Here is a 22472-nt window from a genome sequence, read left to right on the forward strand (position 1 = left end):
CCTTTCTGTCCACATCCCCTCCAGCATCTGTTGTTGTTAGAGTTCTTGATTTTTGCTGTTCTAACTGGAGTGAGGTGATATCTCAATGTTGTTTTGATTTGCATTTCTTTTATGGCTAGGGATGTTGAACATTTCTTCATGTGTCTATTGGCCATCCTTCTTTCTTCTTCAGAGAAGTTTCTCTTTAAGTCTTTCGCCCACTTATTTATTGGGCAGTTGTTTCTTTGAGGATTTGTTGTTGGGGGGTTTAATTTTTTGAGTTCCAAGTATATTTTAGATATGAGACTCTTGTCCGTTGTATGGCTAGTAAAGATCTTCTCCCAATCCGTGGGTTTTCTATTGATCTTGCTAGCTATGTTCATGGGTGATTTTCTAGAGATGTTTCTGAGAGCTGTTTCTGCCCTTCTACCACACAAGATGCAGGTCAAAATGACCATCTTGGTGTAGATTTAGCTCTCATTAGAAACCAAATCTGTTGGGGCCTAGATTAGACTTCTAAGCCTTCAGAACTAGGAACAGCAAAAATGCCTTTTCTTTAGAAATGACCAGGTCTAAAATATTTTGTTGTTGTAGCTTGAACAAGTGGATATACGCTACATTCAATTTTAAGAATCAAAGTGTGTGAGTTTAACTGCTGGCTCCATAAAGCTGTGTCACTGTACAAAGCACTTTACACCTCCTTACTAGATTTTCTTCCTCTCTAAAATGGACATAAAACAAGTTTTTTTTTTTTTTTTTCTGGGAGAATTGTGTATAGGTTAAATGAGGTGATATATACACATTTTCTACAGTACTGCGTTCATAGCTTTACACAACATTTTCCATTATTATACCCTTAGGTTGAACATAGTCACTGGAAAAACACAATTTTTTTACAGGCTTTAGTTTTTTTGTTTTTTGTTTTTGTCAGTCGTGGGGCTTGAACTCTGGGCCTGGGCGCTGTCCCTCAGCTCTTCAGCTCAAGGCGAGCGCTCTACCACTTGAGCTACAGCGCCACTTCCGGTTTTCTGGTGATTTATTGGAGATAGGAGTCTCATGGTCTCTCCTGCCCGGGCTGGCTTTGAACCGCGATGCTCAGATCTCAGCCTCCTGAGTAGCTAGGATTACAGGCGTGAGCCACCAGCGCCCGGCTCAGTTCTTTTATATTAACTTATTTTTTCAATAAAACATGGATATACATCTGTACTATAAATCCGGGTTTTTTTTGAGAAAATAATTTATTCAATAAATCAGTAATTTCAGTATAAAACCCTTATATGAGAATTCATGTAACTATACTTGTTCTACCCTCGCATACAAATTGTAATGATTACAAATCTGTTTTTAAAAATAATTATATTGCTAGCAATAAAGTACAAGGAAAGGTAATGACAACCTATGTCATTGTAGGTTTTTCAGTATGTCAAAACTAGAGACTAGAAACCTTCCCTAATCTAGGAGGTTTAAATTTTAGCAGCAGAAACCTTTTCTTCTAACGTAACTTCATGCATTGGCTGTATCCTCTCATTTTACAAGTAGGGGAATTAAGACCACTCATATGTCTTCACAGAAAAGACGACTCATGCTGGGAACCAAGCCTGGTCTCCCAGCACCTAGGATATGTCTGAGCACAGTGCTGCAGGTTTGTGGGATGGTGGGGTCTAGCAAGGCCAGGTGACAGGCCCAATGGATGAGGTCTGGGAGGGATGAGCTTGTAGGGCATGATGATGATTGATGCTGGCAGAGGCTGTTCTAGATAGGGTGCTGGGAGTAGGGCTAATTCTGGTGAAAGGATTTGGGTGAAGGGAAATAAGTCTGAACCTTGAAATAAAAGAAGTGGGGCTAGATCCATGTTAACAACCAAACAAACAAAAAGTGAAGGGGCAATCTTCAGGCTCGGGTATCTTGCTGACTTCTAATGTTGGTGAAAACATTGGGAATGGCTAGCATCAGTTCCAAAGCAGGATGGCTAGATCACATACATCAGAACTACCTGGGAGCTTATTAAAAACGCAGGCTTGACAGGCACCCATGATTCACACATGTAATCTTAGCTACTCAGGAGCCTGAGATATGAGGATGGCAGATCGAGGCCAGCTCCAGTGACTGATTCTGTGAGATTCTTATCTCTAATTGACAACCAAAAACCTGAACATAGAGCTGTGGTTCGAGTAGTAGAGTACTAGCTCTAGCAACAAAAGCTCGGGGACAGTGTCCAGGCCCTGAGTTAAAACCCCAGGGCCAACACTAAAAACTAATTAATTAATTAAATATAATAAAAGATTTTTAAGTGCAGGTTCTTGAATCCCAATCACATCCATGAAGTCATAATTTGTCATAGTAAAGTCAAAATACTACTACTTCCTTCGTGAGCTCCGAAGAGGGTCTAGAGCAAGGAAAGTTTCAGATGCACCATTCTTGATCTCACTGGGTCTTACCCATGATGCCCATGAGAGCCATCTGGAGTTTGACTGTGCCTGGGCTGCATCCAGAGAGATTCTGTCTTAACTGGTCTGGAGGAGGGTCTGAGAATGGTTAAACTTGAAATCTCCCTGGGTGGTTGCAGCAGAGTAGTTCACAGCTACTCATAACTGCCAGAGGGGAGGGAGGATTCCAGCTGTAAACACTGAGCTGGCACACCTGAAACAGCTGGACTGGATAAAGATTTCAGACACAGGCCTGGGCGGACCAGGTCTTATGTGCAGCATCCAATGGGGCTGCAAAGAAGGATGAGAGACCATCAGTTCATCCACCCTCAAAGAACACCACGCTGGCCTTTCTATCTGCTCAGCATCTAGGAGCCTACCCTTTATGTCTGCTGCTGCTGTCTGTAAAGTATATGTGTGTGCAATATTGTGATTCTGAGTGACACAGAAAACCTCCCTCACAGTGGCTGTCATGTGTCTCTCTTTGTAACACGAACTGTTTTTGTTATTATAACAAACTGATAATGTAGGCATTCTCATTGGCCCTTTGAGATAAGTTGCCACCCAGGAGACAAAAAAGCCACAAGTTTTCAGTAAACACCTGCCAAAGTATTTGTTTTTATGAGTACTAAAATTATTTTAAAAGATGTTGGATGCATTTACCAAACATGTTTTCACAATAAATGTATTGAGGTATACTTTGTCATCAGTAAAATGCTTCAAATTAAAAGTACAGTTTGCTGAGCTTGCCCTACCCCCACCCCCACCCCCACCCCCACCCCGTGTGTGTGTGTGTGTGTGTGTGTGTGTGTGTGTGTGTGTGGTGTGTGTGTGTGTGTGTGTGTGTGTGTGTGTGTGTGTGCTGGTTCTGAGGCTTGAACTCAGGGCCTAGGTGCTGTCCCTGAGCTTTTTCACTCAAGGTTTCCCTTCTGACATTTGAGCTAGGAGTCCACTTCTGGCTTTTGGTAGTTAATTGGACATGAGCGTCTCATTGACTTTTCTGCTGAGCCTGGCTTCTAGCCTCAATCCTCAGATCTCAGGCTGATGAGTAGCTAGGATTACAGGTGTGATACATTAGCACCCAGCCTCAGTTTGACGAGCTTTGATGGATGATCGGCTCCCAAGCCACCAGCACCACAATTAAATTGTAGAACATCTTAATGCTTTCTGTCCTTTGCAGTCAGTCTCCTTGCCCAGGTTGTGGCCCCAGGCAATAATTGATCCGCCTCCCGATGCTCTAGATTAGAGTGTTCTAGAACCTGTTGTAAATAGAATCAAACTGTATGTACTTTTTGTGACTAGTTTCTTTTGCTCAGCTATTTTTAAAGATCTATCCATAAGCATGGATTGCTAGTAAATGAGATTATTCACAATCACTTCTGTCAGAGGAAAGTGTACAAGCCTGTGGAACCCTACTGAAAGAAGTTTCTGGATAAGAAAGCGGGTTACCTTAAACTGAAAGGGAAATGAGAAATGGAGACCATTGGTGGCCCTGGCTTCTTTCCCTGAACTGGTAGAGGAGGAGACCACACTGAAGTACTGAGAATTCTCACTGAGGTGAGGGATTTCTGGAGCAATAAGCACTCTGAGGAAGAGGCAGCCTCAGGTTTAGGATAAGAAACTGGTTTCCTACAAGTTTAAAAGTTGTGATACTTATGGTAGTTTATAGGTCCCCCAATTCTTTATCATTCCTCCTTTTAAGAGGCAGAGTTTCAGTGTGAGGTGATCTTTTTGGGTTAATGGTGATACACAGAGAGAGGATGGGGAATGAGGCTTCATCATTTCTGACACTGGTCCATAAAAGATATGGCAGCTTCCATCTTGGCCACTCTCTGGGATGAGGGGGCTCTGGAAGCAGTTAGCAGAGGTAGCATACAGTAGTCCCCAAAGAAGGGACAATTGCACTACAACCTGCAGATGAAGCAGGACTCAGGAGGACTTGTGTATACAATGACCTGAAAAGTGACTGGCCCACTTGAAGAACTCTGGGAAGTTTCTTTTGAATCTATCTAGATTTATCTAAATAAATCCAGATCTATTTAGATTTACTTATTTATCCAGATCTCATTCCTTCATGCATCTACTTTACTATTTGTTCATTTTTACAGATATATTTAGATTGCCAATGCAACAGGAATCTATGAACATTCACCTTTATTGGTCAGCTAATATTGATCAGCACTATGCTCTGGTACTATGGAGCACTTTACCTGGCTTTACTGGTGGCTTGGGCTGTGTATGTGAGAGTACTTCATAAGAAGAGGGCTAAGATTGCATACATGACCATAGGAGACCCTGGATTTAATGTCTGTCACTGTATCTTCATACTTTTATTATGGCAGGCCAGATGGGTGATGAGAAGATGGGGTGTTCTATTTCAATTAAGTAAAGCCTTCCTTTATTCAAATCCCGAGTTAATACTCAGTTGACATTTTTTTAAAGCCAAAGAATCTTAGTCTTATCTGGCCGGGAAATTTGAACTAGCCTAGATCATACTCAACAGCTTCAATTTGGCAGGCTGATATATGAGCATCAAGCCACATGAACAATTCCCATTTTCTTATAGATGCTCATAAAAATGAAATAAACCCTGCCATGACTGTGGTCTGCAGCAGTTTCTAACACCATGGAACAGTTTTTTGTTTTTGTTTTTCAAATGCAATAACGATTTGGTGCCTCAGAGATGAACCGAATTCCTGTTATTCTAAGCACTTCCCTGACACAGAGGGCTGATGTGAGCACAGGATTTTGTTTTTATCTATTCTTTATCTGTGAAGTAGGGGAAAAGTAGCTTAGCAGCCATATAAGGGCCTTAAAGAACCAACTGGAAATTCCTCCTGGAGGCAGGCATAGGCACCACTGGTAACACATCTGGCAGCTACTGGTGGAAGGCGGGGGACTTAATGGTGTTGAATAGAAGTTTCCTGGTGAAGGAAACTTTCAGTAGTGCTGGGAGCCAGTGAAATAGCCACTCAACACATGTGTCATTTGAACACTTGAAATGTACCTAGCAAGATTTTAAAAGAACTAGTTTCTTTTTAAAAGCTGGTGTCAGTGACTCACATTTACAATCCTAGCAATTCAGGCTGAGATCCAGAGGACTGCTATTTGAAGCTAGCCCCAGCAGAAAAGTCTGAGATATCATCTCTAAATTAATTAGCAAAGCTGGTTGTCGGGGGCTCATGCCCATACTCTTAGCTGCTCAGGAGGCTGAGATCTAAGGATCACAGTTGAAAGCCAGTTCAGGCAAGTCTGTGATGTTCTTACCTCCCATTAATCACCCAAAAGCTGAAAGTAGAGCTGTGCCTACAGTGGTAGAGTGCTAGCTAGCCTCAAGCAAAAAGCTCAGGGACAGCACCCTGAATTCAAGCCCCAGGACTAGAAAACACACACACACACACACACACACACACACACACACACACACATTAATAATAAAATAACCAGCATAATGCCATTCTGAAGGTGTGGCTCAAATGGTAGAGTGCCAAGCTAGCAAGTAAGCAAGCCAAGCAAACAAACCAAGAAAGCATGAGACCCAGAGTTCAAGCCCCAGTCTCAGCCAAGAAAGAAAGAAAGAAAGAAAGAAAGGAAAGAAAGAAAGAAAGAAAGAAAGAAAGAAAGAAAGAAAGAAAGAAAGAAAGAAAGAAAGAAAAAAAAATATATATATGTTTTTGTTTTGCCAATACTGGAGCTGGAACTCAGGGCCTGGGCACTGTCCCTGAGCCTCTCTGTGCTCAAGGCTAGCCACAGTGCCACTTCCAGCTTTTTCTGTTTATGTGGTACCGCAGAATCAAACCCAGAGCTTCATGAATGCTAGGCAAGCAGTCTACCACTAAGCCACATTCCCAGCCCCCTACTTTATATTTTTAAATTTAACTTTAATTAATTTAAGTCACAAATAGCTAGTGGCTACTATATTGGTAGTTACTGTACTAAGCAGTTGATTGAAGAGTATCATTCTTTAAAATTTTGAGAAAAGTTAGGAGGGTTGTGGTCCAAGGCCTACACTGGGCAAAAATACATACCCCTACCTGAGAAATAATTAAAGCAAGAAAGGGCTAGGAGTATGATTCAAGTGTATCACTTGCCTAGCAAGCATGAGGGCCTAAGTTCAAACCCCAGTACTGTCAAGAAAGAAAAAGGAAGGAAGGAAGGAAGGAAGGAAGGAAGGAAGGAAGGAAGGAAGGAAGGAAGGAAGGAAACTTAGGTATTTGCAAAAAGAGGAGCATTATCTGTAATTGTAGCAAGAAGGAACCATTGTTGATTGATGTGGTGGCACACACCTATAATCCCAGCACTAAAGAGCTGAGGCAGTCAGTCCCAGAGTTCAAACCCCATGACTGATGGAGAGAGAGAGAGAGAGAGAGAGAGAGAGAGAGAGAGAGAGAGAGAGAGAGAGAGAGAGAGAATAAAAATAAAACAAAACCCCACCACATTTATCACCAGCATTAGAGAAAAAAAGGAGACAATATATAGCGATCTTCTTAGCTGGGCACCAGTGCCTCATACCTGTAATCCTAGCTACTCAGCCTCCTGGCTGAGATCTGAGGATAGCAGTTCAAAGCCATCCTGGGCAGGAAAGTCCATGAGAGTCCTATCTCCAATTACTCATGAGAAAACCAGAAGTGATGCTGTAGTTCAAGTGGTAGAGTGCTAGGACAGCACCCAGGCACAGTGTTCAAGCCCCATTACTGACAAAAAAAAAAAACAAACCACAACAACAAAGCTGCGGCAGGAGGATGAGTTTGAGGTCAGCTTGGGCTACACAGCAAGACCCTGTTGCAGAACACAACAATGAAACAACAACAAAACAGACATACTACACTTCTGCTGTATGTTTAAGAGTATAGTATTATCCAAGACATCCTTGAATCCTGCTTTTATGACAAAACATTATGTGCTCAGAGGTTTCCAATGGGCCTAAAATAAATGATACCACATCTAGCTCCTAACTCAAAAATGAAACAAAACAATGAAATCCCTCCACTTCACCCAAATTTTAAGAAGCAAAAAAAAAAAACAAACTAACCCAAACCCCAAAAGCCAAAAGCCAATGATGCACTATCTCACCCACCAGAAGTACCAAGCCCCGGACACTGCAGAGGTGACTAAACAGGACTGGCATAAACGTGTGGCTGACTTCGCACAATGTAATTCATTGAAAATAAACACACCTTTACTTGCTATTTTTCAAATTGACTCTATAGGATATGTCTGCCAAAGCTCCTGAGATGACCTATGATGTGCATTCCCACTCATTTCAGAATGTTTGGGTTTCCCTGAGTAATCACCAGCTGATCGTGGGGACAGAAAGATACACACACACACACACACACACACACACACACACACACACACACACACACACACACACACACACACACACACACACACACACACACACACACACACACACACACACACACACACACACACACACACACACACGTCATTTGAATTGACAAAGTAAGTCCTTTGAATGAAAACTCCAACTGCTTTCTGTGCCAAGTGACCCTCTTCTCCAGCTACAGAGAAAAGACCACCTTGGACACAAGGTGACAAGCCTGCAATCCAAGCTACTCAGGAGACTGAGATCTGAGGATTGTAGTTCAAAGCCAGCCCAGGCAGGAAAGTCTGTAAGACTCTTACCTTCAATTAACCACCAAAAAGCCAGAAGTAGAGCTGTGTCTAAAATGGTAGTGCATTAGCTTTGAGTATAAAAGGCTCAGGGACAGTCTCCAGGCCCTGAGTTTATGCCCCAGTACTAGTATTAAAAAAAAAAAAAAAAAAAAAGATCATGCTAGCCAGTTAAGTTTGACCTCTTTCAGAGATGGGGAACTGAGGCCCAGGGTCAGATAAATAGTGGTACTGGTCACAGAAGTGGAAATACCATTGTCAAGGCAAAACTTCCAGGCTGGCAGGCTGAAGTTCTTTCTTTTCCAATGACTGTGTCCAAAAACTGGCCCTTTGGCTAAAAGTCAAGAAACCCGCCTGACAAGCAGCAGCCTGGAGGCCCTTTGTACAGATGATACGTCTAAAGAAAAGGTCCTTTCAAAGGCACCACAATGGCTCTTCATTGCCAGCTATTTCAGGGAGCAGCCTGGCTCATTTCAGAGACTCTGCTTTCTTTCACAGTCTTGACCTGATCTCACCAAGCCAGGCCAGCTACTACACTAACCCAGCTCTGCCGAGCGAAGGGCAGCCCTGGCCTGGCCACCTCTTGGGGGAACACAAGGTTAGCACAGCACATGCTAAGGCCCAGATGGGCTGTGCTGGGTCTTCATTACACAAGGTTTTCTACGGTTCTTTGGTTCTCAAATAGTCTTTAAATTGTTTAAAACAAAAAGTTCTCATTTTAAAGTGATAGTCAACCACTTTATTTTTCAAAATAAATGTATGTACACATGTATACATTTATTTATTTTGTGTGGGGCTTAAACTCAGGACTTGGGTGTTGTCCTTTAACATTTTTGCGCTAGGGTGCTGCTCAATTATTTGGGACATAGCTCTACTTCTGGCTTTTTGATGGGTAATTGGAGATAGACGTATCACAGACTTTCCTGCTCTGGCTGATTTTGAACCTCTATCTTCAGATCTCAGCTTCCTGAATAGCTAGGATTACAGGCGTGAGCCACCAGCGAATGGCTCGTCAATCACTTTTAAATGGCAAGCATTGGACAGATGGCAAGTACACATTAGGTATGAAGTGTGTTGTGCTTGGTAATAAAGGGAGTGGAGAGGAATTGTACTCCACCCCTGTTGTGCAGTAATAGTAACAAGTGAGAGGAGATGAAGTATGCTACGTGAAGAGCTTAATGGAATACCTGGAACTCAAGAATTGATGTCATGCAGACGTGGGAAGATTGAGAATCAAAACAAACAGGACTAGGCTTCCTCTCTATGAAGCCCACCCAAATGGAGTTTCACTTCCTCCCATCTCCCCACTGGTTTTCTCTCTTCCTCTTCCTACGCCGCAACTGTGAGGATGAGGATGTGGTTACTTATAAGGTAGCAGCAAGAGAAGAAAAGAAAACCTCAAGATCTTCAGACATGTTACAAACATAAATAATAATACCCAAAGTGTTTGCCATGAATCATGATCTCTCTAGGGAGTTAAGAGGTGGTATCCAAAAGGGGGAGAAATAAGTTAGTAGCCTAAGGCAGTTGAATAGGCTACACAAAATGGAGCCCTCTCCTCTCCAGGACTTTCATCTGCTATTGAATTCACTGTGGGTCCTCAGTGGTAGAGAGGGCATAAAATTTTGTAAATTGACTGGAAGAGGGAAGGAAGTTTCCTTCCACTGAACATGACTTGAGGATTCCACTGAACATGACTTGAGGAATGCTTCTGGCAAACATTGTTTTACTTCCCCCTCCACTGAGCTAATTCTGACACTAGAGGAGAAGCAATGGTGTGCCCCAAATAGTCATTTCAAGCCAGGTGCTGAGGTGCTGAGATCTCATACTTGTAATCCTAGCTACTCAGGAGGCTGAGATTGGAGAATCATATTACTAAGCCAGCCCAAGGTTTTCCCCTCCAAATTACAATTTCATTATCTTTAAGTGGTTGTACCAAGGAATTACCATTCAACAAATGAGTTTGTAAGTACAATGCATCTTCATTTATAACACCTATTTCATCATTCTCCCCATTCCTCCCAATCTATTACCAGAAAGCCAAAAATGGAGGTGTGACTCAAGTGGTAGAATGATTGCCTTGAGTAAACAAGCCAAGCAAGAGCACAAGGCCCTAAGTTCAAGCCTCAGTATTGGCATGCATGGACACAGACACAGACACCCTCTCCCCACGTAGACACCCCCCCCCCCACACACACACACTCACATGAACATACACACACTGAGGATAGTTGTCATCTAGGGATTTTTTTCCACAAAGTGTAGTTTGGGGACTAGCAGCATTGGTGTCATCTGGGAACAAAATAAATACTCTGGAATCTCATCCCATCAGATATAAGAACGTTTATTTTAGCAAGACAGCTGCATAATAAAGTTTCAGATGCAAACTCTTTGGCCATGCACACTTATCTCAATACTTCTGATCCATGTATCCAGGATGATGTATGTACATTTGAACATACTTCAGAAGATTCTGATGCAGGTTGTGTGCAGACCTACGTTAAGATCCTCTGGCTGGTCCATGCACCTGCTGGCAGGTGGTAGAATAGTTCTGTGGTAACCTTTGGTCTCTACCAGGTGGGCAATGGCATATCATAATCTTTGCCGTTAGAAATTAGGAAATGTGAGCTCCAGAGAGAACCTGGGAAGGCTCTGGACCAAGGCCACTTAGAGGTCAGCAGGTACACAGGTTGAACTATGAGCTTTTTTCTAGTCTTCCCATCTTTCCAGTTGCTCTCTTCTTCCTGCCCTAATCAACTCTTAATCATTCCCAGCTACTGTACTGCTGACAGTTCTCTCTGAGCTTGCTTTTGTTTCTAGTGAAAGGCCAACAAAACACTGCTGGCTATTTGGGCTTACTAATGATGATTCTGATCAGCTCAATTATGTCAGCTGACTCCCAGCATCTAAGGGCCAACAACGGCCTGCTTATTCAATCAGGGTCTGGCCTATTTTCCAATTACCAGCATCATTTGGGCTTGTTTCCTTCAGCTGTGAACTTGCTTGAGTTCAGGTCATCTTCAGCTGCACACTGACATGAGAAATGAGTGTTTCTGTGTCTGTCAGTGAGCCAGCCTCCCCCTTCCTGTTGGAGGGCAAGTGAAATGGCATGTTTCTCTGCGTTCCCAGGCTTGCAGAGGCTAAGCAGCCGGTCCCAATGGAATCCTTATAGCAAGCTCTGGGAAGTACAGAGAGGCTGGCTTCATTGGGCTAACCAGCTTCTGAATTCCAACTTGCACTCCTACTCAGGGGCCTGACAGGATAACCACCATCTCATTTTGCCCAAGATCAAGGGTTGTCCTAGGACATGTGTCTTCCAGTGCTAAATCTGGGAAGGTCAGCCACCCTATAGCTGCCACACCAGGTCACAAAGGCATTGAACATTTCTTGGGTGATCTCTCTGGAATCTAGATCTGAGAATGAAAGTCATGGCACATCTTTCTCACAGGTCTGAAGATTACAATGTATTCTTTCACTGCTCTGCCTTCTATTTTGCTTCCAATCTGAATTACATATCAAGATGAAGCGGTATTCCCAATGAGCAAATGGATAAACAACAGGTCTGCAGGCATGCTCTGAGATAAAGATGCCACCAAGGAAGGAACAGTTGTCACATAACTTCCAAGTGGAGATGCACCATCTTCAAGGCACTCTTCCTAACTCAAATGCAGATCAAGTATTTCTTATGTAGCTGGCATATATAGGCATACGTTCCATGTACTCTCTGCCTTCAGACAGTTCACACCTCCCATCTTGAGAGTGACACAAATTCAATTAACTATATTTTATATTTGCTCCAGGTATCTCGGGGATTTCAAATATGAAGAATAGGCCATTACAGCTAGAGCGGGGAGAAGCAGAGTAATTCTACTTACTATAAGCTTTACTTTCATCATGTCATATATCAGCTAACATTGCTTCAGCACTTAGCTGAAGTTCTTTATGTTAGATGATAGCTCTATGAATGAGGGAAATGAGGTCTTGAAAAGCCCAGGACCTTGTCCATTAATACATCTTGTACGTTAGTAAGTGAAGAGTTTACGGTTAGAACCCAAAGAGTCTGAGTTTGCCTAGTGGGCTGTGTGTTGCTGAATCTCCTACCCTTATGGATACTCAAATCAACCCAGATGCCAGATGCTCAGTTAATATCAGACAAAAGCAAGTGGGATGTGGCCATTCAAGGAGGGAGGAAGGAGGGAAATAGAAGGCTGGAAGTTCTGCACCGAAGAAGCCCAAAGACTAACTCCAGGAATTTCCCAACGGTCATGTGAGACTTCTGGGAACAGTGATGTTCTAAAGGAAACTGACTGGACACATGCTGCCCTACTGGCCCCTAGCTGCGTCAGATTCTAAAGAATGTGAAGGCAAATGCCTGACTTCTTCATCATCCTTCAAGAATGTAGATGGGTGACATCCATTGCTGTCTATTTTCTAGACGGCATTGTAAGTTTCATGAGAACATCTATTTCTTGTGGAAATTATGGAATATCTGTTGACATGGGGGCACATGCCTTTATGCACAGCTACTTGGGAGGTACAGATAAGAGGCTCACAGTTTGGGGCTAACCAAGGCAAATGTTAGCAAGACACTATCCTAAAAACCAATGAGATATGGTGGTATACATCCACAAACCCAGTTGATTGGGAAGCCAGAGGTAGGAAAAAGACTCTTGGTCTGAGATAGTCTTGGGTAAACACCTAAGACTCTACCTGAAGAACAAACGTCAGCCAAAAGGACTGAGAGTGTGGCTCAAGTGGTAGAAAACTTACCTAGCAAGTATATGAACTTGGGGGCGGGGGGGTGGGGTGGGTAAATGTAGTCGTGGAGATGGGAGGGCAGGGATGGTAGGGAAAAAACAAAGGAGGAGGTAACAATGCTTGATAAGAAATGTACTCACAACTTTGGTGGGGGGGGTAGCGGGGAAAATTGGGGGGGGGGGAGCAGGGGGAAGGATGGGAAGGGATGGGAAGGGGAAACTAAGGAGGAGGCTACAATGCTTGATAAGAAATGTACTCATTATCTTGCCCATGTAATTGTAACCCCTCTGTACAGTATTTTCACAATAAAAAAATAAAAATAAAAATAAAAATAAAAAAAGAAATGTACTCATTACCTTGCTCATGTAATTGTAACCCCTGTGTATGGTATTTTCACAATAAAAAAACTTATTAAAAAATAAAATAAATAAAAACACCAATAAATACCAATAAACAAACAAAAATAAGTACAGAGTACTTGATAAAGCAGTCATATAAAATGCACTGATTTAATACGGTATATCTGATTGTAACAGCTATAACACAACTGCAGTGTTTACAAGTCAGGTATTGTAGCATTATCACTGAAATCTCAGCAGTAACAATTCACAAGTTTGCCATTGTTAATGAATCCAAGATCTAAGTACCCAGTGCCTGGTATCATGTAATTGTAATTCTCAGAAACATTCTCATTATCTGTTCCTGTGCTTTATAGGTTTGGGTTTGTATAAAAGAAACACATAATTTTAGATAATTAGATGTTTAAAAACTTACTAAAATTAATTTCCCTGTGCCTATAATTAATAAGTACTAAATATAGGAAGAACACTGTTACAAGCACAATTTAAAGAAATATAAGCTTGTGGGAAGGAAAGAACAGATACCTTTTTGCCCACTGACATTGTTAATAAATTCTTGGTTAGTCTAATCATAGCTTTTCTCCAGGCCACCCAAAAGAAAATTTTATTTAGAATACTAGCTTGTTCAGGGCCTGTGTGTGATTCTGAGACCTCAAATCAGCTCTGGGCACTGCCAGGTGCTAGAATACTAGGAATTCTTCTTCAGTTATGGAAAAGCACTGGGCATTTTTTGATGGCAAAGAAAGCCTTTCTCTACTTGTCAGTTATACTAAGCTTTATCCTACAATGGCCTTTATGCTTCAGTGCATAAGGGAGAAATTGACATTCAGCTCTAGCTGATGCTTTTGTTTGCTAACTCAGCAAAGGCCCTCCTCAGAAAGCAGGGCCTTCTGAGGCTGGCCTAGGAGAGTGTCTCTTCCTGGTAAGCCTTTGGGAAATTGCCCTTCTTCCTAAGCAGGCTTAAAGAGTGACTTGAACTCAGATCCTCAGAAGCTGAGCATGAAGATGAGATGAGCCTTCCTCACATGCTTCATTTGCATGGCCCCTTCAGTTCTAGCCTTTTTTCTTTGACATTTTTTGAAATTAGTTATAACTGCTGTTTCCAATCTTTTCACTCCCTTGAGTTGTTTGTCCAATCTTTTCTTCTGGTAGTGGCTATTTACCCTCAACAGATTTTGTAAACAACAAGCTAGCAGAACCACCACCAAAGTGTTTTAGTTTCCTTCTATTAGTTGTCCAAATATGTTTAAAAATAACTCAATGCTTGCTCCCAAGAGCTTTCTAGAAAGCTGTTGAGAAAGAAAATGGTGAAAATTAGCTCTTTAGCCAGTGATGAAAGAGACACCTCAGTTAGATGTTAAAAGTCTTGTTTTGTTCCAGAACAATTGAGTGATACGTAAAAAGAACAGTGACATTAATCAGGATCCAGTGCACTTATATTTCAACATTGAATTGAAATCCCTTAGTACAACTACTTAAAGATAATATAAAAATGTTTTAAGATGTAAAACAAAAAGGCAAAAAAAGTTTTGCCATGAATTTCCATAGATTGTGAATTGAGAAATTTTAAAGGTAGCATACAACTTGCTAGTATCTTGTTTGCCTGATATAGATACTATACTCTATTTAATACATATTGGTTTTGTATTTTGATTCTTTACCAACTAATGTTTTGTTAACCCTGGAGGATCTGTCAGAGAGGGCCAGTACTTGAGATAGTAAGGAATTCACCCTGAGCTATTCACAAACCAACTAATATAAACCTTTTCTATCAGGTTCTCCTGCTAATCACCCTAGGGCTAGGTGGCAGACAACCGGGGACAACCCAACCTCTATTCCCCAGAAACTGCTGTTCTTGTCTAAATTAGCCAACCCTAAGCCTATTTACCTTGCCTCACCCACTCCTTCCCAAGGAAACTCAGAAAAAGGCTCTGGTCCATGTTTTTCCTGTTCCCTTGGTCTCTGGTCTGATCTTCTGCTTCCCCAAGTGGCTGCTGGTGATGTGGTGTGAATGCGGTATAACCTTTTCCCATGGTGTACTTGATATCAAGCTATCATTTCAGTGGTAGCCATCTGACCTGTTAGCCTAAGTAGAATTTACAATTTTAAACACATGGAAGACAGAAAGGGATACCAGGGAGAAAAATTGGACAATCACTCCCTGGCATTCTGGCTATTATTGAAATGGGATGAAACTTAGTGGCTGTGGAATAAAAGCACCATATTCATACAAAACAATGTATTCTGTAGTACTCAAGGGCCCTAGAAATAGCTGCCATGAATGCATCCAGAATCTTTGACTTCTAAAGCACATACTGGGTCCAATGGTAAAAGTAGATCATGAGCAAGTAAGAGTGGACCCTGTTCACCTACATAATAATACTAGAGCTTTATCTCAAGTCTTCTGGCTTCTAGTTAGATGCTAAATATTCATTTGTCTACTGAGCAACTATTTCTGATCATTGATTAATAATATGAGAGATAACAGAGAGATCAAAAATACACCTTCAAGAAACTAAATAAATAAAAGTGAAATAATGAATGACTTCAGCACTGGAAATCAAAGCTACTTCCTCCTGCCTAAACCAATACATTCCCACTACACATGGAACCTTTGGATAGCCATGGATGTTTTGACTTCCCTTGGACCTCTGCTGACTGCGAAACCTTATTCACTTCTGTAACCTTTCGGCTAACAGCCATCGGCAGGCATCTTCCATAGGTCTGACTGGCGGTGTACTATGACAAATGGCAAGCTCCTAGAGTGACCCAGGTACCTTTACCAAGGGCAGGTGACTCTTACCAAGGGCTCCAGCTCCTTGCGGTCTATGAGGTTCATCTCTGTGACAAAGTAATAGAAGTGTTTGTAGCAGGTGTTGACGTGGGCCTCTGCACCCATCACAATGACTCGGTCGAAGTGGTGGATATAGACGTGGACAAAGACCCGGAAAAGGCGGCAAAGGATCTTCTTGCAGATCTGAAGGAAGTTCCTTGGGAATGGAATGCCTAGAGAAGCAGAGAAAGGCATGAAACCATGATGGAAAAAACTAGGTTTCCTCTTGCTCTAAAACAAGAAGACTGGCAGAAGAAGGGTCATACTACAGGGGGCCTGGCATCCTGGCCACAGGAGTAAGAGGGAGTGGACAGGCCTAACAAATTGGGAAGTGCCTCCTTCCCCCCCACCACAATCCAAGGGCGAAGCTGCTAGATTGCAGCCAGGAGTGGCCATTGTTGCGGTCAGAGGGCAGGGGTGGTAGAGCTTCTGATTCTTCATAGTAATTCAAAAGTCTGGAGTTCTGTGCAAAACAAGTGCATTAAAAAAAAAGTTAGCAATTAAAAAAATAATGTTAAATGTTAGTTTTTAAAATAACAAGGAGTCTTTTGCTCCCATTTCTTACAGGGGGAATAAGAAACACGCTTAAGCTTGCAATCTCCTTATTTGCAAATTCTGATCCAAAATGATTCCTAAGGTACAATATTTCTGGGGTGGACAAATCCAACAAACTCTGTAATGTCCTTCTTGTTTTTGGAAAGGTAAGAGCTGGAGAGCTATATGTCCATGACAAAGAAAGGTTGTGTGGTTGGAGAAGTTACACAGATGACCCCTATACCCAGCTGGTCAAAACAACAAACAGCAGAATCACAAGCCTCTGTCTCCTTCTTATACACTAGTGAACTGCTGGTCATTGATACTACCCTGAAGTGGAAGCCTGTTGCAATTCCTAAGTTAGACTTGATTTATTTGAATTCCAACTCTGCTCCTTTCTCAGCTTTATGGCAGATACAAGCTAATTTAACCTCTGGTTTCTATTCTGTGAAGGGGGACCATAAGAAGGCCTTCCCTGGCTGGGGTGGAGAGTTGTCCATGAGTGAGAGCCTCCTACAGTGCCCAGAACATAGCAGAAGCCCTCTGCCTTCTCTTATAGAGAAGATCGGGAGCATCTAGATGTTGTCAGGATAGCTCCTTTGTCAAGAATAGACAGGTGTGAGCATCTCCTTTTGCTCAGTCAGGGCCACCCCAAGTGGCTAGGAAACTAAGAGTTTTGCTGTCCTTGGATCCACAGGGACCTGGGACAGATGCCTGCTGGGAGGCATTCTGTAAAGAAACCACCTGGGATCTCCCCTCTTCGGCAGGTTTAGAAATGGGGCAGGGCTGGCGGTGGGCTGGGACAGGATCCTCACACTGATACCAGCTTTTCTTCAAAAACAAAACAAAAAACAAAAGTGGCAGCATATCAAATGAACCCAAAGGGAGTCTCAGCCTTAGTCTGACAATTGACACTGTCTGGGTGACAGATGCTGGAAGTGGGGAGAGAGGGTGAGGTACAGCCCAAGAGGAGGGAAAATATGACCACTTGAGGAGCCCATGGGCCTTCTGAGAAGAAGGACCAAGGAAGCATCTCTGTGGTAGAAGCCAAGTAACTGATCAAAAGGTTGAATGCATTTGCGGATAAATGACAAAGAGGCTTTGACACATTAATTATCTTGCTAAGAGGTAGCAGAGCTGGGATACATTGACTAAAGTCCAAAATACAGGTACACTTGGATGTGACTTGCCTTCATCCCTGGATTAAAGGCACAACTCAACTGGGCCACATAGTATGGCACCTGACATTTCCTCTTGAGCAGCACAGAAACATAGCAGATGAAAGGGAGGAAATGGTGCATCAGAAGCCTTATTCAGAAGCAATAGAAGAAGGTTTGGTGCTGGTGGCTCATACTTGTAATTTTAGCTACTTGGGAGGCTGAAATCTGAGGACAGTAGATTGAAGGCAGCCAGATTCGAGACTCTTATCTCCAATTAACTACCAAAAAGCCAGAAGTGGAACTACGATGCAAGTGGTAGAGTGCCTTGGGCAAAAAAGCTAAGGGACAGTGCCCAGGCTCCGAGATCAAGCCTCAGTATTGGTGTGCATGTGTGCACGTGCGCGTGCGCGCGCACGCACATACACACACATACACAAAACGACAGGATAGCTAATATACTCTGCTACCTACATGTAGAAATGTGCTTTTCCTCTTCAGGCTTTAAGATCACCCACAGGCCTGGAACTAATGGTTTACACTACTATATCCTGAGTACTTACCCTGTTAGGATGGACCATGCCAAGCACTCTATGTGGGCTAGCTGAGTTCCCAGAATGACTTTTCAATTACTGTTTCCATTTTGTAGATGAGTAAACAGACTTTAGAAAATTATGTAACCATCCAAAGTCCCTCAATTTGTTCTCGGTAGCCTAAGTAGTCTGACTCCAAAGCCAGAAACATCCAATAACTTGCAATCCTACAATGTAGCTCTAAGGCCTTGCATTCTAGAGGGCCTCAACTCTCTCAGGTATGCTCATGTTTCTGCTGGCTCTGGTCTGGTAGAGGCTCTGTAGCTGCTGGAAACATGGGACATTCCCAATGTGCCAGTCCATCTGCATGTCCCCATACTCCATTCTCCAACTGCAGATGAAGCAAAGACTACGACACATGGGGGATGAGCAACACTATTTCTAGTACCTCTAGATGATCCCTACTGCCCTCAGCCCTGATTCTGCTCAGCTCTGAACCTTTGTCCCAGCCTTCCATTCCTTTCTTGGTCTCTGTCCTTGCTGTAGCCCTATGGTAGTTGTCTCTTGCCCCTCCCCTTCGGATTATTATTTAGGAATGGTTGACAGAAGTTAGTTTTATAGCCTAGAAAACCTAGTTTAATACCCTAGCCCTTCTCTTTACTAGCTGTACAGACAAGTCACAGTAGCGTTATTTTATCATAAAGTTAATAAGCATATTTACTTTGTACTGTCCTTATGATAGTATCTGTACTGCACCTGACACTTCACAGGAACTTTGGGGCTAAGCTCTAGTTTATTGCTTTCCACCCAAACTCTTTGGATAAGCAAGATTCAAAACTCAGAATCTCTTGGTTCTGTCTGCAAAGTTGACTTGACTTCCACCATTCCCTCACTTGTAATTCGTTCTTCAAAAGTAAAAGTTGCAAATGATTCAAGTCAAGACACGCTCACTGTGTGTCACCGTTCTCACCCTGGGCCAACTCTACAAGATAAGAATCTGGGTGTGCCAGTGAGCCTGGAACCCTGAGGGATTCTCAGGCAAACCAAAAATAAAATCCCAGGTCACTTAGGATATAGGTTTGAGAATAGAAAAGCTGTAGACATTTAGGTAGCTCTTTAGATTACTGATGGCTCTGGTGCTAATTCTGTAGTCTGTATACTATTTTACCCTTTCCTCCCTTTCCACGGATATTAAGATTTATGCATGCATTTTAAATAAGCATTCAGAAGGTTGGAATTGAAGTGGAAGGCATGGTCCCTCCTGTACAACCTTCCCTTTGAGGATTCTAGATTTCTCATCCTGTGTAACTGGCCTAATGGTTAAAAGACAGGGTAAGTCTAGACCCACTGACTCATTCCTTTAGTGAAAGAAAAGTGATTCATCTATATTTTTTTTCTTGGCTGGTACAATGGGGCATGAAATCAGGGCCTATCTCTGAGCTTTTTGCTAAAGGCTGATGCGCTACCACTCTACTTCCATCATTTTGGTGGTCAATGGGAGATAAGAGTCTCACAGACTTACCTGCCTAAACTGGATCTCAGTCTCCTAAGTAGCTAGGATTACAAGCATGAACTACCCATGCTGGAATGATCCATAGTTTTTGTCATCTTGATGGTGCTGCAAAGAAGTTTCCAATCTCTATAAAATAGCCACAGAAGCCACACAGCAGTTGTTCACTCCTGTAATCCTACTCAGGAGGCTGAGATCTGAGGGTTATAGTTTGAAGTTAGCAGAAAAGTCAATGAGACTCTTATCATAAATAAACTACACAAAAACTGACAGTGGAGTTGTGGTTCAAGTGGTAGAGTGCTAGCCTTGAGTGAATGAAGCTCAGGAACAGTGCCCAGGCCCTGAGTTCAAACCCACTCCAGGACAGGCAACAAAAAAGAAAATAATAAATAAAAAAAGAAAAGAAAAGGGATACAGACACACACACACACACACACACACACACACACACACACACACACACACACACACACAGTATTTAATCCCAGTGATGTTCTGAGCATGCTATCATTGTTTCAGTTTTGTTCTGAGCATGCTATCATTATTTCAGTTTTTTAAAGTAAGGCAAATAAGGCTTGGCTGAGTTAAAGCATTTGCTCCAGGCCACACAGCTAACAGGAGAAGATAAGGATTTAGGTTTATCTCCATTCAGTTATGACAGGCTGCATGGTAGTAGGGAACATACGACTTGAGACCAGCATTGTATGGCCTTGTCATGTGTTTGAAATATAGTCTAGCAGTGAGAACAAACAGCTAGTGGGTTATCTTAAAGAGATACCTAGCTAGTGACAATGGTAGCCAGTTCATGGATCAGTCTTGGTACAGGAATGTCCACGTGGCCCATAGAATAGCATTCACATCAGAAGCAGAGACAAACCTCACTCTTTGGCCCTAATGCCTTTCTTTAATACACAAGATACTCTAGTCCTTCTATGTCATGGTTTTTCAATATGTATTTTAAAAATCATTACTCTTGATAGATACTTGGCTGAAAAGGAAGGGCCATATAGTCATATATTTGCAAAAAATGCTGCTTTCATAGAAGTTTGCAATATAGCTAAGCATAGTAAAGATCTGAGAATACCTGTGGGGACAGGGGGAGAGGAAGTCTAGTTTAACTCTAGGTTCCCCTTTCCCTGTAGAAGCTACAGAATCTGTAATCAGACCACGCAGATTTCCAGATTTACTATCCAATGACAATGTAGCCATATACAAATGTCTTAGTCACTGTAAACCTCAGCTTCCTCATCCAAAAACACACTGGGGTATATCAATATTATCTGTAGCTTAAGATGTGGTTGGAGGATTAAATACATATGCATACAAAAGGCTTTGTATAATGTCTTGCAGATAATAAGCACTGTACTGTGAACTGTGCCTTTTATTTACCTTATTGACCAAATGTGCTCTGTAACTTTTTTTTGGTATTCAATCCCTCTTGCATGCTTATTTTCAGGAGAATAGTGGTGACATTAACATATCACTTCTGTACTTGCAAGAACTTAAGAGTGGTCATGCCATCTACTGCTGTAAACTCTGAACAAAGGGATTGTTTTATCCTTTGATTCTATCTTTAAGAGTAGTTGGCCTAAGCAAGGTAAGGGAGAAGTCATCAATCAACTCTGAATCAGAAAAGAGGAAAGGTCTTATTTAGTTAAGTTATGAATCCATCATCTCCTACTTGGGGAAGGAAAAACAAAAGCCCACAGCAGTAATGATAGCTTTTTGCCAGACTCTTGAGAGAGTGCTGGCATGGAAGTCTGCACAGTACTTTTGGGAAAAGGGAGGAGAGCTCTGTAAAATGAGCATTTTGATCCCATCCACAGGGGTAAAAAGAAAGACTTGAAAGTCCTTTACTGATCTTTAAAATGTTCCCTACTCTCCTTTTGATCTAGTTTTTTTCAGGTGGTGATAGTTAATTTTCAGTCCTTGTACTCAATTAGAAAGTTAATGCCAGACAATATTAACCAGCAGTCTGAAGTGAAATAGATTTCTGTCTTAAGGGCTAGTAGTTAAACGTTGACTAGTCTTATAATAACCTAGACAAACTTGCAATAATAATTCCAGACAGTTAGATAGTAACTGATGACAGAAAAACAACCTTTGACCAGAAGAGCTCTTAGAGATTTAGAATCAATAATTGAGTTCCAAAGCATGTCTATTCTCTATCCCACCTTAAGCCTTATCATACCCTGTGACTATCAGGTTCAAGATGGGGAGATTTCAGTCCTCCAAAGAGTTGGCCTGAAATGAGAAAACATTTCTGGAGTGTTCCACAGAAGGTGATGGACAGATGACCTGGATCTGGATGTCCTAGGGTCATGTTGTATGGCCTCACCTGGGCCAGTGGATCAGAACTGAAATAGAGTTAGTGGCCTAGAAAAAGACTGGGCTGCACTCAAGATTCCAGCAGGTAAGGAAGCAGCCAACATGCTTGGGCACAGGTCAGAATCCAAACCAATCACTCATCTAAAGGTACCAGCAGGAATTTGCTCAACAATTAGACTTTGAAGTATGATTAGAGTTTGCTGGGTAATCAGGCCCAGCGGGAGGCAATCCAAGGAACTGGGGCGAAGGGCGAGGGGGAGGTGTGTCTACAGGCCTGGAGCCTCTAGAAGGCCTGGATGAGACGCCCCCATAGCTATGGCTGCTGCTGGGGGAAGACTTGGTACTCGGTCAGGCACCAGCATCTGACTGAGCCCTGCCGAGTTTATGAATGTGTCTAACCACAACTTTCTGATCT

At 42.3% G+C, this 22472-nt stretch overlaps 1 protein-coding gene across 4 annotated transcripts in view; it reads right to left on the reverse strand.

Moving 5' to 3' along the window:
• Nucleotides 1–22472, reverse strand: part of Mob3b (MOB kinase activator 3B) — a 195034-nt gene that overhangs the window by 17837 nt on the left and 154725 nt on the right. For all 4 annotated transcript variants that reach the window (XM_070008333.1, XM_070008314.1, XM_070008323.1 and 1 more), the window contains one exon: nt 15966–16168. In XM_070008333.1, coding sequence (XP_069864434.1) covers nt 15966–16168 — 203 coding nt within the window. The remainder of the gene's footprint in view (nt 1–15965; nt 16169–22472) is intronic.

Source organism: Dipodomys merriami, unplaced genomic scaffold (genome assembly GCF_024711535.1).
Source record: "Dipodomys merriami isolate MVZ:Mamm:240054 unplaced genomic scaffold, mDipMer1.0.p SCAF_11, whole genome shotgun sequence".
Lineage (NCBI taxonomy): Eukaryota > Metazoa > Chordata > Mammalia > Rodentia > Heteromyidae > Dipodomys > Dipodomys merriami.